The sequence below is a fragment of the Gambusia affinis genome, linkage group LG23, assembly GCF_019740435.1.
Source record: "Gambusia affinis linkage group LG23, SWU_Gaff_1.0, whole genome shotgun sequence".
Lineage (NCBI taxonomy): Eukaryota > Metazoa > Chordata > Actinopteri > Cyprinodontiformes > Poeciliidae > Gambusia > Gambusia affinis.
The window spans coordinates 19,839,273-19,853,180 of NC_057890.1; the positions used below are offsets into that span (position 1 = coordinate 19,839,273).

At 48.4% G+C, this 13,908-nt stretch overlaps 3 protein-coding genes and 1 long non-coding RNA gene across 8 annotated transcripts; 2 read left to right on the plus strand and 2 right to left on the minus strand.

Moving 5' to 3' along the window:
• Positions 1–4: 4 nt before the first annotated feature.
• LOC122826488 (protein SCO2 homolog, mitochondrial) lies at positions 5–1,893 on the minus strand. Of its 5 annotated transcripts, none has more exons than XM_044108424.1 (2): positions 1,596–1,893; positions 5–878 (listed from the first exon to the last, which is right to left on the minus strand). In XM_044108424.1, exons 1-2 carry the CDS (start codon positions 1,598–1,600, stop codon positions 107–109), a joined length of 777 nt encoding a protein of 258 aa, XP_043964359.1. In that variant the 5' UTR covers positions 1,601–1,893; the 3' UTR covers positions 5–106. The 5 variants fall into 5 exon arrangements, with proteins under 5 accessions (XP_043964359.1, XP_043964360.1, XP_043964361.1 ...); XM_044108425.1 differs by having other exon boundaries at positions 5–875; positions 1,596–1,892; XM_044108426.1 differs by having other exon boundaries at positions 5–875; positions 1,635–1,891.
• Positions 1,894–2,308: 415 nt separating this feature from the next.
• On the plus strand, positions 2,309–8,010 carry calua (calumenin a). Its single transcript, XM_044108423.1, has 7 exons — positions 2,309–3,295; positions 3,573–3,799; positions 5,824–6,017; positions 6,089–6,255; positions 6,331–6,391; positions 6,798–6,997; positions 7,067–8,010. The coding sequence occupies exons 2-7, from the start codon at positions 3,582–3,584 to the stop codon at positions 7,169–7,171; spliced, it is 945 nt and encodes a 314-aa protein (XP_043964358.1). The 5' UTR covers positions 2,309–3,295; positions 3,573–3,581; the 3' UTR covers positions 7,172–8,010.
• Positions 8,011–8,070: 60 nt separating this feature from the next.
• On the minus strand, positions 8,071–9,671 carry opn1sw1 (opsin 1 (cone pigments), short-wave-sensitive 1). Its single transcript, XM_044108418.1, has 5 exons — positions 9,208–9,671; positions 8,971–9,139; positions 8,735–8,900; positions 8,366–8,605; positions 8,071–8,282 (listed from the first exon to the last, which is right to left on the minus strand). The coding sequence occupies exons 1-5, from the start codon at positions 9,545–9,547 to the stop codon at positions 8,190–8,192; spliced, it is 1,008 nt and encodes a 335-aa protein (XP_043964353.1). The 5' UTR covers positions 9,548–9,671; the 3' UTR covers positions 8,071–8,189.
• Positions 9,672–11,456: 1,785 nt separating this feature from the next.
• On the plus strand, positions 11,457–13,691 carry LOC122826489. The gene is made up of 3 exons (XR_006369809.1): positions 11,457–11,715; positions 11,852–11,920; positions 13,315–13,691. It is a non-coding gene; the product is annotated as an uncharacterized LOC122826489 (long non-coding RNA).
• The last annotated feature ends 217 nt before the right edge of the window (positions 13,692–13,908 follow it).

The window sequence follows — 13,908 nt, forward strand, 5'->3', positions numbered from 1 at the left end:
AATATTCACACTTTTGGCAGAAAGTTGTTTTATTGAACCTGATGCTCAAATAAATATGATCATTTATGTTCCTGCTGAGAAGCCGCTGGTTTCCATGGAGACGCTCCTACAGCGGGACGTGGTTCCGGATGTGGTTCCGGATGCTGTCGGCGATCTGCTCCGGGCTCTTGGTTCGGTTGTAGTAGTCCAGAAAGAGTCCGTCCGGACTAACCAGGTACAGCAGCACGCTGTGGTCCACCATGTAGTCTCCGTCCTCATCCTTCGGCCCCGCGCTGGCGTACACCCGGAAGTCCCGCCCCGCGTGCTGGACCTCTTCCGGCGTGCCGGTTAGCCCGACCAGCCGCGGGTGGAAGTCCCGGACGTAGCGGGCCAGCGCCGCCACGTCGTCCCGCTCCGGGTCTACAGTGATGAAGAGCGGCTGCAGGCGCGGCAGGGCCGGGTCCCGGTCCAGCGCTGACACCACGGCGCTCAGCTTGTCCAGCTCGTCGGGGCAGATGTCGGGGCAGTGTGTGAAGCCAAAGTACAGGAGGACCCAGCGGCCCAGGAAGTCCTGCTTGGTCCGGCGGTGGCCCGTATGGTCCAACAGGCTGAACGTCCCCTGGCCCAGAGCCACCGCGTGGAGCTGCTCCACCCGCTGCCGCCGCCGCCGTTGTTGCTTCTCCCGCTCCACCCACCACCACGCGCCTACCAACCCCGCCCCTACCAGCAGCGTCACCCCCAACCGGGTCCGCAGCTTCAGCGCGGCCCGGCACGAGTCCGGAGTTCGGGACAGGGAGCGGGTCAGAACCCGCTCAAGTCCAATCGGATACCGGTACTGGGCTGTCCGATGGAGACACAGTAGGATGCACCTCACTCCCAACATGACCGACGGTTCCCTGCTGGCACATATAGGATGGAGAATATGACAGAAAATGAGGAAAAAATACAGTATGAAAAGAATGAGAATGTGAACATTAGAGAAAATATGAAATAAAATATTTCAGAGTTCTCATGTTTTCTCTCGTTCTCTGGGAGAACATTAGAGAACATGCAGCCACAACAACTGACTGATACCAGGCCGCAGTGATTGTTTATGTGTGATAAACATGTGATAGCACTGACATCTGATTAAAGCACGCTTGATTAATTTCCGTGTAAATGAGGCAGAGACAACATAAGGTAATAATATCAGTTTAGTGGAAGGACTGGAATTAGATCAAAATGCAGATTTATAAATGTAAAACCATATAGGGTTAGGGTTTTTTTTTTTGTTTAGGAGCGGCGGACGCTTGACCCGACCAATATGGCGACCATGGCGAGAGCCACTGCGCCACCCGGCGGCCATCCAACATTCCTGTTGTGTTGTAACTGACCTCTAGCAGCGCATTACAACCGAACCGAGATTCTGCTTCACCTCAGTGGACCCTAGTCTCTACAGAACCGACCGCCCAGCCGAACTGAAGGATTTTATTACAGAGAGAGAATAACAGCTAGCTACCAGTTAGCATAAAGCTAGCAACGTGAAGTCCGTTTGAGCTACAGTTACCCTCTTGAGGTAATAGCTTTAAAGAGGTTCTGACCTCATGGTTCCGTTGAGAACTCACCTGCTTCCTTACCTCATCAGCACTGAACCATCTGCCTTTGCTGCTACTCACATCTGATTAAAACACACCACTGATGTTTCCACCCGGACCAGAAACACCGCCGGACTGCCTGCTGCTGAATGGTCCGTTCAAAAACGAAACAGTCCAATGACTGGCAGAGCTGCGGTGTTTTCCTTCAGGTTCCGAGTCTCCCAGTCCGTCCTCGGGTTCTGGAGGAAACCGACCCGATCAGAACCAAAGTTCTGTGGAGGGTAAACCTCTCTCTCCGTGAAGGAACGCTCCTGCAGTTAGAGCTCAGAAAACTAAGGGAACCCCTGTGGAGAAACTCAGAGCCCAAACCAGATCCTGGTTCTGACCAGAACCGGGCCGGTATATTTGTCTGACATGGATTCAAACTCTAATAACTTCATTGACTACAGTTGACAAGTGGATAAATGTTCTACTGGTCCAACAGAACCAGGATCTGGTTCCACCTGATCAGAACCAGCACAGCACCTGAACAGGTTGACAAGCTGAATTATGGATCTTTGTCAGAACCACTCCAGAATCAAAACTCAGAACCTTTTGCCATGACCTATTTCCCTCCAGGTTTATAAATCGTATTTTTTTTCTGAGTTTCTCCTGAAACAATAAATATTTCCCTTCAAACGGGTCAGAACATGAAACCCGTACAGATTGTTCCAGGTCCAAATTCAGTCTGCCATTAATGGAACAGATTATTAAACTAAATGAACTCTCCAGGTTTTTTGGTACCGAGACGCTATACCGGGTCAGAACCATGGAGATCAGAACTGGATGAAAATAAGAACTTCCTGTTTGGGTCAGAACCAGCAAAATGGATCAGAACCAGTTCTGCTCTGGCTCCATGTTTATCAAGAACAGATAAACGGTTCTGGTTTCAGCCCATAAAGTTCTGGACCGCTGACCTGGTATTACCAGAACCAGAACCAGAACCAAGTGAGGCAGAAATTAGTTTCTGTTATCAGATCAGAAACATCCTGAGATGAACAGAACCGGGTTTTTTTAAAGGTTTGAGAGAAGGGGGAAGACATGCGGCAAAAGTCACCAGGCCGGGAATCGAACCCGTGACGAGGACCAAGACCTCCCTATGTGGGCCGTGCTTAACCCCCACGCCACCACAGCACATCCAGAACAGAACCCTCAGATAGTTCTATAGAACACCTGACTGGTTCTGATGCGTGAATGTTCTTCTGGACTTTAACACGATGAGTGACATCACGGCACCCACAGCATGACCTTTGACCTGCTGGAGAGAAGTCCGTCCAGAACCTGCTTCAGTTCAGAGTTCTAGCTGAAGGTTCTGTTAATCTGGGCCTTTGGGAACCGATCGGCCCAAATGAACCTGAAACCTTTTCAAGGAACCAGCAGCTGTTTTCTGTAGAACCACGAGACCCAACAAACCAGAACCAGAACCCCAACGGTACCACTGAAACCCATATGACCCGCTGCTGAACCTCAGACGGTTTTGGTCCGGTACTGAAGCTTGACGGATTCTGTCTGTTTCTGCTCTGAGGACGTGGCAGCTCCTCCCCCCCTCTCCCCCTCATTCTCCTTCTGACGCTGCGGACCAATCAGATGAGGAGAGTGGCTGCAGCCGGGCTGTGATTGGCCAGAAGTTGGGCTGTCTGTGTGAGAGGAGAAGCTCTGCGGATCAGAACCAGAGGAGAGCCGAACGGCTGCAGCAGCGTCAGGTGAGTCTACGGAGCCTCACCTCGGCTCACTTCCTGATTGACCATAAAAGGTCAGCGTGAGGTCAGCCTGATCCAGAGCAGAGCTGGTGACCGGCTAGAAAACTACTGCTAGATGCTGGAAGAGGCTCCTGGAGGAGATCAGCATAGATATGATCTATGCTGATCATATCTATGTGGTCACATCTATAGTTTTTAGATCTATGTGATCACATCTATAGTTTTAGATCTATGGTAGTCACATCTATAGTTTTTAGATCTGTTTCTGTCTCTGCGTCAGTCTGACAGGATGATCCGCTCAGCGTTGATCTGCTGGCTCCTCCTGGTTGCCAGGAGCGATGGGAAGCCCACAGAGCTGCGGCCCCGGGTCCATCAGGAGGAACCACTCAGCACGCTGCGACACGACGACAAGCAGAACTTTGACTACGACCACGAGGCGTTCCTCGGGCAAGACGAGGCCAAGGCCTTTGACCGCCTGTCGCCTGGTGAGAGCAAGCGCAGACTCAGGTCAGTCTGGAGATTTTCCTTCTCACTAACTTTCCCAGCAGCTGATTGGCCATGGAGGCGTCCTGAGGTTGGCTGCTCCTGGGTGTGGGTTCCTTAGCTCAGGTCGCCACCAAAGTGTCTCTGGACGTTTCTAAGAGCTGAAGGTAAAAGACAAAAACATGGCTGACAAAAGATGAGACTTTTTGTGGACAATTTAAAAAAAAACCTGGAATTCATCTGTATCTTTTTAAAAGGAGTCACATAAATGCAAATTTCAGCCCAGTTGGAAAATCAAATTTGAGCCATTTCTGCATTGTGATCAGGGCCGCACAAAATCACTTTTAGGCCCACCTATGGTCCCCGAGCCATACTTTGGACACGCCTGGTTTCAACGATCCAAGTCCAGACCATGATACCACCCCACCTATGAGTGGGGCCGATCCTCCAGGTTCCCTGAGGAAATCTGGGAACCCCTCCCAGTCCTCCCACTGTTCCCAGGCTTTGTTTCCAAAGCCTCTAATGGAGGTTGAAACCAGTGACGTGCGGTGAGGTTCATAGCTGGTGAGGCACTGACGTCATCAGAATCAGATTTGCAAATAGATGCATAGATTGACAGCAGTTTACAGGTTATGTTTCACTTCTGCATCCTTACACATACAAACTGTAGCTCACAAAACACACATATTATCTCCTGCTTCGATTGAAAGTCCACTTGAGAAAACTTTTTTAGTGTTGTAATGTAGTCATCCATGTCGAAAGTCGGGATAAGCGAGAGGAAAAAAATCACTATCTCTATTATAATCTATCGCTGCACTTGACTTGCTTCCCGAATCGTTTAGCCTAGCTCGCTGTCACTTACTCGGCAGTTGAGGAGTGAACAAGACGAACGTCTGGGATCTTGAGCGCCCCCTGCCATGAGGCAAGAGAACTGCCTGCCTCACCTCGAACCTGTTCTCTGCCGTTTATAATCGCTCATTACACGAAACACGTTACACAAACACAGTTGGTGACAAAAAGCACTGTACATTATATACATAAGCTAAATTATTGGAAATAAGTTCACATATTAAATTTGGGGCTGCACAGTGGCGCAGTTGGTAGAGCTGTTGCCTTGCAGCAAGAAGGTCCTGGGTTCGATTCCCGGCCGGGGATCTTTCTGCATGGAGTTTGCATGTTCTCCCTGTGCATGCGTGGGTTCTCTCCGGGTTCTCCGGCTTCCTCCCACAGTCCAAAAATATGACTGTCAGGTTAACTGGTCTCTCTAAATTCTCCCTAGGTGTGAGTGTGTGTGTGAGTGTGTTGTTTGTCTTGTATGTCTTTGTGTTGCCCTGCGACAGACTGGCGACCTGTCCAGGGTGACCCCGCCTCTCGCCCGGGACGCAGCTGGAGAGGAACCAGCAACCCTCCCGACCCCATTAGGGAAGAAGGGTGTTCAGATAATGGATGGATGGATGGATGGATGGATGGATATTAAATGTGTTTAAACCATTTTATTGACGCCGTACAGCAACATGCTCTCTCCGTTTAGCAGCCAGCGCAGAGCCAGGGGTTGCGCAATCCAAGGTGAGGCAGAGCTCGCTGCTGCCTCACCGGCATCGCTTCCAAGCATTTGAATGGGAAAATAAGAAAATTCAGCGATTTTGAACAAATAAAAATTGAAATTGGTGAAGCTACATGAAAAATAAATATTTTTTAGTACAAACCACCGGATGAATATAACAATTTAAATTACTTTATGATTATATATTTTCTTTCTTTCCATGATGGCAGGTGAGGCACTGCCTCACCTGCCTCCCCTGACCGCACGTCACTGGTTGAAACCGACCAAACCGCTCGATTCAAAGGAGACCTGTTTGATTTCAGCAAAAACACTGAAAGGTGGTGAAATAAAACCAGTTCAGCCACATGTTTCCTGAAGATATCCCAGCAGATAAACTGGGAATGTGCTGTTTGGCACTTCCTGATTCCCAGCCAATCAGTAGCCTGTGTGTGTGTAATGTGTGTTACACGCCAGCATTGATCTCTGCTCCCTGTTTGTCTCGCAGCATCATCGTGGATCGGATTGACAGCAACAAGGATGACTTTGTCTCGGAGGACGAGCTGAGGCTCTGGATCGAGGCCGTCCAGAGCAGGCACATGTTTGAAGACGTTGAGCGCCAGTGGAGCGAGTTTGACCTGAACCGGGACGGCCTGATCAGCTGGGACGAGTACAGGAACGTCACGTACGGCAGCTACCTGGGTAAGCAACTGCAGATCAGACTCAGTCCATGAAACGCGTTGGGACCTCTGACCTTGACCAACCTCTTCCAGACGGCCCTCTGACAGAGACGGAGTACAACTACACCCACATGATGGCGAGGGACGAGAGGCGCTTCAAGGTCGCCAACAGGGACGGAGACCTGAGTGCAAACCGGCAGGAGTTCATGGCCTTCCTCCACCCAGAGAACCATGACTACATGAAGCATGTGGTGGTGCAGGTAGGGCCAGCATCAGGACAAGATGCAGCGTTCAGATGACTATCCTCAGTGTAACCTGGCTCTCCGCTGCCGCAGGAAACCATGGAAGACATAGACAAGAACGGAGATGGCTTCATCGACCTCAAGGAGTACATCGGTAACGAATCTGCAGACAGGCTCAGGGCTGACCTTCATACTGACCCTTGGTCACATGACCCCGGCTGGGTCACATGACCGCTCCTGGTTGGGGTCATGTGACTACTGGAGCACTAACCCATCCTGGCCCGCTGATCTGAGGAGAAATGTCAGATCAGCAATTCTGGGTCCACCTGGAGGTCTGATGGCAAATCCAGAACCATCAGAACTCTCAGTGAGGAGCAGCTCCTCCAACCAGGATCCTGATTCCCTCCATCTATATGGTTCTCTGGTCCACTGGAAACTGCATTCATATTCCTTCTTGACATCCTGTGTGTTTCTGTGTTTCCTTGTTCTGGACTCTCTTGGCAGTAGATCCAGAGATCCGTTCATCTTTGATCCTCCTCTCTTACCTTTCATGTTGCCAGGTGACATGTTCACCGCAGAGAACGGATTGGAGGAACCGGAGTGGGTCGCCTCGGAGCGTCAGCAGTTCTCAGAGTTCAGAGACAAGAACCAGGATGGGAAGATGGACCGGGAGGAAACTCTGGACTGGATCCTCCCGGCAGACTACGATCATGCCATCGCCGAGGCCAAACACCTGCTGTACGAGTCCGACTCCAACAAGGTGGGTGCGAGTCCATCTGGTGCCGGCATCGGGTCCGGTTCTGTTTGACCATCGTCTGTCTGTGTCCAGGACGGGAGACTGACCAAGGAGGAAATCCTCAACAAGTTTGACCTGTTTGTGGGAAGCCAGGTGACGAACTACGGCGAGGCGTTGCTGCGACACGATGAGTTCTAGAAACACCCCGAGTCCATCGCTAATTTATTACTGACCTGTAGAGGAGAGAAGTTCTGCTCCTGGTTCTGATCTGGTCTGCCTGGCAGATGTTTGCCTGAGGAAGACCTGAAGGATTATTCCACTCTAAGTCTGGTTCTGCTCCAAGCTGGGACAAGCAAACCAAAAGAACATACAACCTCCCTCAGTTCAAAGGTACTGCTCCATGGTCCACTCAAAGACCAACCCACATCATCAGCCCTCCACCATCGTGCCTTACAGCTGGGCTGAAAATCTCTGTCCAAACAACCAGCTAGGCATCATGGGATTACCTGAGATGGAGCTTGTTAGGTTCTGACCTCTAACCCCATTAATTAATTAATTAATTAATTAGCATTAATTAGCAGTTACTTCCCCTCCTGTCCTCCATGTGTCACCGCTCACAGTCTGACCTTTAACCTTTGAACTGAAGGAGAGTGTCAGTGCTCAGATGTTGGTTCTGGATGGAAGCAGTCAGGTTCATACAGAGCTCCCACACCTCAAATGGCCACCAGAGGGCAGCAGAAGATAACAGCGCAGTACCAGCCAGTCTGGGTTGGACCCCTGCCCTGGTACCGCCAGGTCCTCGGTGCTCTGCCCCCTGGTGGCTGTTGTAGCTCTTCCTGGTTTCACATCAACCCGGTTCTGTTGGTGAGCTTGTTTAACTCTCAGCTGTTCTACAGAACTGTTTCTCTGGTTTGGACCCGCCTCCATCTGTTCCTACCTCGCCTACTGTTGCTGACTGTTTTGTTGGTTTGAAGACACAACTTGTATTTTTGCAGAATTGAGGACAAGCAGACAATAAATTGAATAGATTTTTATTATTATTATTGTTGTTTTTTGTTGCTTTTATCTAAACAAATGCATTCTACAATAAAATATCATCTGGTGTCTTTTATATAAACTGTATTTACATGTTGGTTGTTCCTGTGGATCCTCTGAACTCAGATCTTTAAAAGTCCTTTGGGGAAGTCAAATGTCCTTCTGAGTTTTGCTCCAAACATTATGAAGCTGTGGACACTTCAGTCTTTGAAGACACTTCGGAAGCTTCCTCCATTTTCTTCCCAAACACCATTTCCATGATGCAAGCATTGAACTGGAAGACAGGAAGCAGGAAGTTATCCTGATGCTTTAGGAGTGGGAAGGACATGTCTGGAGGGACCAGGCGGTCCTGCTCACCTGTTTATTCATGAAGGCGTAGATGAGCGGGTTGTAGACGCAGGAGCTCTTGGAGAAGAACGCCGGGATGGTGACGAGCCGATAGTCTTTGTTGACTTCCTCTGAGTTGGCGTACCAGAGGCCCGTCAGGGCGTAGGGGCCGTAGCAGGTGACGAAGGAGCCCACCATCACGATAATCATCCTGGACACCTCCTTCTCAGCCTTCTGGGTGGAGGCGGACTCTGCCTGCTGCGCCGCAACCTACAGGAAGTTAGGAGAGGCTGCATCAGAACCAGCTGTGGTCTCCATTCTGCTCCACTGCCTCATCCTTCCTGAACTGCTGAGCAGAAGCCCTGACTTCCTGGCCTGAGCAAGCAGTGATGTACTCACGGCTCTCAGCGCGCCCAGCAGCTGCGAGTAGGAGAAGATGATGATGGACAGAGGCATGCAGAAGCAGGTGATCAGCAGGAAGTACATGTAGCTGGTGCAGCCATACTCCTCATTGTGGGTGTACCAGTCGGGTCCACAGGAGCAGCCCAGGCCTTCCGGGATGTACCTGCACACAACAGCATCCCATCAGCCAGAGGAAGCGCCAGAAGCTGCTCTGTCAGTGGTGGCAGACCTACCTGCTCCAGCCGAAGAAAGGCGGTGAGGCGCAGCCCACCCCCATGCACCAGGTGAAGACCACGGCGGCGGCAGAGTGGCTGCTGCCGAACTTGAAGGCTCCGAACGGCTTACAGATCACCAAGTACCTCTCGAAGGAGAGCACGGCGAGTGACCAGGATGTCACCAGACCTGCAGGAAGAACATCATCATCAGCTACCTTCATCCACCAGCCCGGACCTCTCACCTGTCGGCCATACCTGCCACAGCGCCCATGGCCGCTTCCAATGCACACAAGGTGTAGCCCAGGAAGTAGTAGCCCCTCAGACTGGCCACAAACACCTGGCTGACGGAGAAGGTGACAAAGATGAAGCCAGCGAAGGAGATGTTGACCAGGATGTAGTTGAGAGGAGCTCGGAGCTTCTTGTATTTGGCCGTGGCCAGGAGGACCAGCAGGTTCAGCGGCGTTCCCACAAAGAAGACGAAGCCCATGAAGAGCGCCTGCAGGTGAAAGGCCCACGCCGGGGCCAGGTAGTGCTGGGACCCCTCGAAGGGGTCCACCTTGGAGATGTTCTCGTACAGGTGAAAATGTTTTCCCATCTTTACCCTGAGTTCCTCCGACCTCAGCGAGCGTCTTCAGCCTCTTTATATACACCCATAAACCACTTAGAGCAAAGATAATCCGGCCGGCTTTTCCCAAACTTTACGGATTAAATTCTTCTGACGCTTTAATCTTCTTACGGAGAAGACACAATGAAAACAGACTCGCATCACAAAACTCATCCCGGTCAAACAAGAAGTTTGTTTTCAGACACAGTTTGGTTTTAGAGGTTGAATCTGAGATTCTCCTCATGAAAACTTCCACTAGTCCGACTTTTTTTGGAGAAAATAAGTTTTATTTGAAATGACTGGGACAATCTGCAGTGGAAGAGGTTTGACTTCCGGGATTATCAATCTGTTCAACAAACACACTGATCTCCAGATTAACACGATATAACGGTTTTCTCCAGGATCCACGCTAATCACGCACTTTTCATCAACACGTCCCTTATTTAACTGGGTTGTTATTTGAAATGATCTGAATTATTTTTGATCAATAGTTTTTCTTAATTCGCTTCCAATTTCTTCTTATGGGAAAACCACTGAATAAATGCTTTTCATACCTGTGAGTTATTAAAGAAGTATTTTGTGCTGCCAGTGTTTCTGCTTGGACTGTAAAATGCTGCGCATCGAGCAGTAAACTGATGAAGAGGATCAGCGATGAAGAGCAGCTGGCTGGCCGGTAAAACCCAATAAGAACCTTTACTTTTCCGTGACTTCAGGTCTAATCCGGATGTTAAGACCTACCTGAGCGGGTCATCCACCTTAATCCGGCCCAATCCCGCAAACAAAGAGCTTAGACTCTAATGACTCCACAGCTCCTGGTTCTCCTCCTGCTGCTCCTGCTGCTGCTGCTCCACTCCGAGCAGGAGGTCAGCAGGATGCGGAGCGGCAGCGCAACTCCCGCAACTCTGCCTCTTCATCACTTCATCTTCCTCATGAGGATGTCTGCTGCTGGTTCTCCTCCAGGTTCTCCTTCGGAGCCGAGGCTGTATCGTAACCAGGCTGTGAACGCTCGAGCATGGGTATGATACGACCTCAGTTCGCTGGAGCCTCTCTGCGGTGGCTCAGGTCTCAGGTGTTCAGGTATGATCAGGTGTTTCGCGGTTTGGTTCTCTGCAGCTGATTGATGTTGGAGTGCGGGAATAAAATGTGAATAAAGCCTCTCTGTGTGATTCTGGAGGATTTTTGTTTTTAATGTTTGCAGTTGCTCCTTAACCTAGGATGAATGTTGAATAATGAAGCTGCGCTGCTTTAGGGACTCTGTCCCTCCGCAGCATCAGGGACTTTCTACCTGACAGGTCATGACCTGGAGGACCGAGTCTCTGTGGGGTCAGGATTTCCCACAGGAGCCGTGAAAGCCCAGAGATCCTGGCAGCAGTCCGAGTGGAATCCCACTCCAGAATTTTGTAGAAACTAGAGAAACAGGAGATTAAACAATCAGAGCTTTCTGTCTGTGGATCAGAAACCGGATCAGAAACTGAAACTGGATCAGGATCAGGATCAGGATCTGTTATCATCCTGGACGCTGCAGAGACCAGAACTGATCTGAACCCGAGAGGTTTGAGCTGCTGCTCATATCTTGATGGATCAATATTATTACTAATAATGAATTAATGGGACTACTACTGATACTACTACTACTAAATAATAATAATAATAATAATAATAATAATAATAATAATAATAATAATAATAATAATAATAATAATAATAATAATAATAACAACAATAACAATAACATGGCCGTAGGTTTGGGTATGGACGGTCATGACATGTCACGACCAATATTCAAGGGATATAAAATAGTCCCGACCAATTTTTGCCATATTAATAAAAAAAAAAGTATTTTTTAACAAAAACAAAATAAATAAATGAAAATCTACATTAATTAGTTTAATATTTCAATATACTACGCAGTGGTAGCATTCATTTTAAAATTCGCTGTTATGAACTATGACGACCCGCTATTGGCTCAAAGAACGTGGATCTACGTTCTTTGATTGGCTGCAACAGGCGGCGGCCAGCTGGACACACGCGGAACGGAAACTTGGTCCATGGAGCTGAAAGTGAACGCGTCTCCTTCTGAGTTTGACATTTATTATGAGTCTCCGAGACCAAAAAAGAAAAGGACGACAGACATTAGAAGTTATTTCGCTACCTCGGCTGTAAGTACAGTGAGTGGAACCATAAGTTAGATATCTATCACGCAACGCATTTGTTGTAAAGTCCGGTGTTTAGTAAGGTCAGCACTGAATGTGAGGTAGAATAGGTCTGTTAATTATGTAATATTTTTTCACATAGGATACTCAGACAGCAGAGCAAGGGGCAGAGCAGAACGATGGAGAGGTGGCTGGAGCTTCAGGGCTCCAGGTGAGGTGTTAGTTCTCAGATATGTAATATACTGTGAAATTATCTCAGTAAATATGGCATTTGAAGTGTTAGTCTTAAATTAAGTTAAGCTGGTGTGAATACAAACCAGGTTATCACTGGTCAAAATGGTTGGTGCGGGAGGGGCGCGGGGGGGGGAGTTGGTCAGTAAGTTGTAAGGTCCCACCAAAACTTAGACCAAACCTACGCCCTTGAATAATAATAATTTCATCCTCTGCATGAGGGATTGCTGTAAAGACACAACGCGAGTGATTGTCGCCCCCTGCTGTTCAGGAAGAGTAATGCTACGGGTTAATACAGGCGCTCAGGTCCAGTCGTCCAGAGCCGTCCTGCATCCCGACTCCAGCAGGCCTGATGGGCTCAGACAGGCCTAGTAACGAACCGATCATCCGATTCAGGTGAGTTGGAGCAGGAATGGCGCTGGGCTGGACCTGAACCCACCTGCTTGACTGGGTTTCATTAGACAGAAACTTTTTTACCTACTTTGAATTATTAATTGAGCATCAAGATAACAAGGAATGTACAGGGCTCTTCATAAAATTGGACTATCATGAACAAATAGATCAGTAATTCCACTCAGGAAGTGAAACTTATGTGTAATATTCCTTCAGTCATACAGACTGATGTATTTCATTTCTTTTGGTGTTGAAATAACTGCCAACTAATGAAAATCACAAATTTGATATCTCAGAAAATTAGAATATTTTTAAAAGGTTCAATACTTAAAGCAGTTGTTGCTCCACACTAATCAGATAATTCATTCAAACAACTGCAAACGCTTTTAAATGGTCTCTCAGTCCAGTTCTGAATGTGGATGACTGACCTGACATTTGTCCAAAAGATGACCTCTGACATCTTGCACTAGAGGACAAGACACAGCCGGCTTCTTTCGGTCATTGCTAAAGAGACTGGCTGATCAGAGTTCAGAGTTCAAACACATTCATGGAGGTGAAGGGAAGGAAACCATGAAATAGACAATCAGCAAAACCTCCTGGAGAGAATCAGGAAACAAACCCTTTAAAATATCAGGGAGATTCAGAGAGAATCAGACGGACGGACCTGGTGGCAGCTGTCGCATTCTTCAGGTCAGACCTGAACCAGAAACAAACGTCTCACCTGGACTGAACACAAACTGCTGCTCTCTTCTGTGGATGAAGTGAATTCTTCATTTCCTCTCAGAGTCTGGAGGAAGAGCAGAGCGCCAGAATTCGTGTTGCTCGAGGTCTAGTCAAAGTTTCCACAGTCAGTGATGGTTTGGTGCCATGTCATCTGGTGCTGTTGGTCCACTGTGTTTTCTGAGGTCAAAGGTCAAAGCACCTCTACCAGTACTTCCTGCTGCTGACCAACTTTATGAAGATGCAGATTTAATTTTTCAGCAGGACTTGGATCCAGAACACAGAGTCCAGAACCCAGTTTAAGGTGCAAACTGGTGACCACCAGACCGACGATTCATTAGAGCTGAAGGCCACAAGCAGAGCAACCTGGACTGTTGATAACACCTGAGCAGCACCGCAGGCCGACTGACGCCGCAGACTGACGGACGCCGCGCAGTGTGGCTGCAGTAAACCAGGCAGAAGGAAGAACTCAGCACTGAGAGCTGAACATGATCACACTGTCCTATTGGCAAACATTTCTAAAAATTATTTTTAAAAATTGGTCTTAAAAATTTTCTAATTTTATGACCAGCAGCTGTACATGTGTGTGAACTGAAATATTCTTTTGTAAAATGCTTTGAAATGAGATTTGTTGTGAATTGGAACTATAGAAATAAACTCAATTCAAAAAGGAGTCGAATTATTTATGAACTACAACAACAACAACAATACCCTTACCCTAACCCTAACCCTATTAATAATAATAATAATAATGGGCTCCCAGCACCTCCCTGTCTTAGTCCTTCTGAGTGGGATCTTCTCTTCCTCTTTCCTGCACTTGGGAATGTGGTGATGAGGTGGGTGGACTCATTCTCT

Excerpts from the sequence above, each read along its gene's own strand:
- calua (XM_044108423.1), top strand. The coding sequence starts at position 3,582 with ATGATCCGCTCAGCGTTGATCTGCTGGCTCCTCCTGGTTGCCAGGAGC. Across the intron at positions 3,800-5,823 it reads GAGAGCAAGCGCAGACTCAG|CATCATCGTGGATCGGATTG; the intron begins GTCAGTCTGGAG and ends TTTGTCTCGCAG. Across the intron at positions 6,392-6,797 it reads CGACCTCAAGGAGTACATCG|GTGACATGTTCACCGCAGAG; the intron begins GTAACGAATCTG and ends TCATGTTGCCAG.
- opn1sw1 (XM_044108418.1), bottom strand. The coding sequence starts at position 9,547 with ATGGGAAAACATTTTCACCTGTACGAGAACATCTCCAAGGTGGACCCC. Across the intron at positions 8,606-8,734 it reads TGCTGGGCGCGCTGAGAGCC|GTTGCGGCGCAGCAGGCAGA; the intron begins GTGAGTACATCA and ends AACTTCCTGTAG. Across the intron at positions 8,283-8,365 it reads ACGCCTTCATGAATAAACAG|TTCAATGCTTGCATCATGGA; the intron begins GTGAGCAGGACC and ends CCTGTCTTCCAG.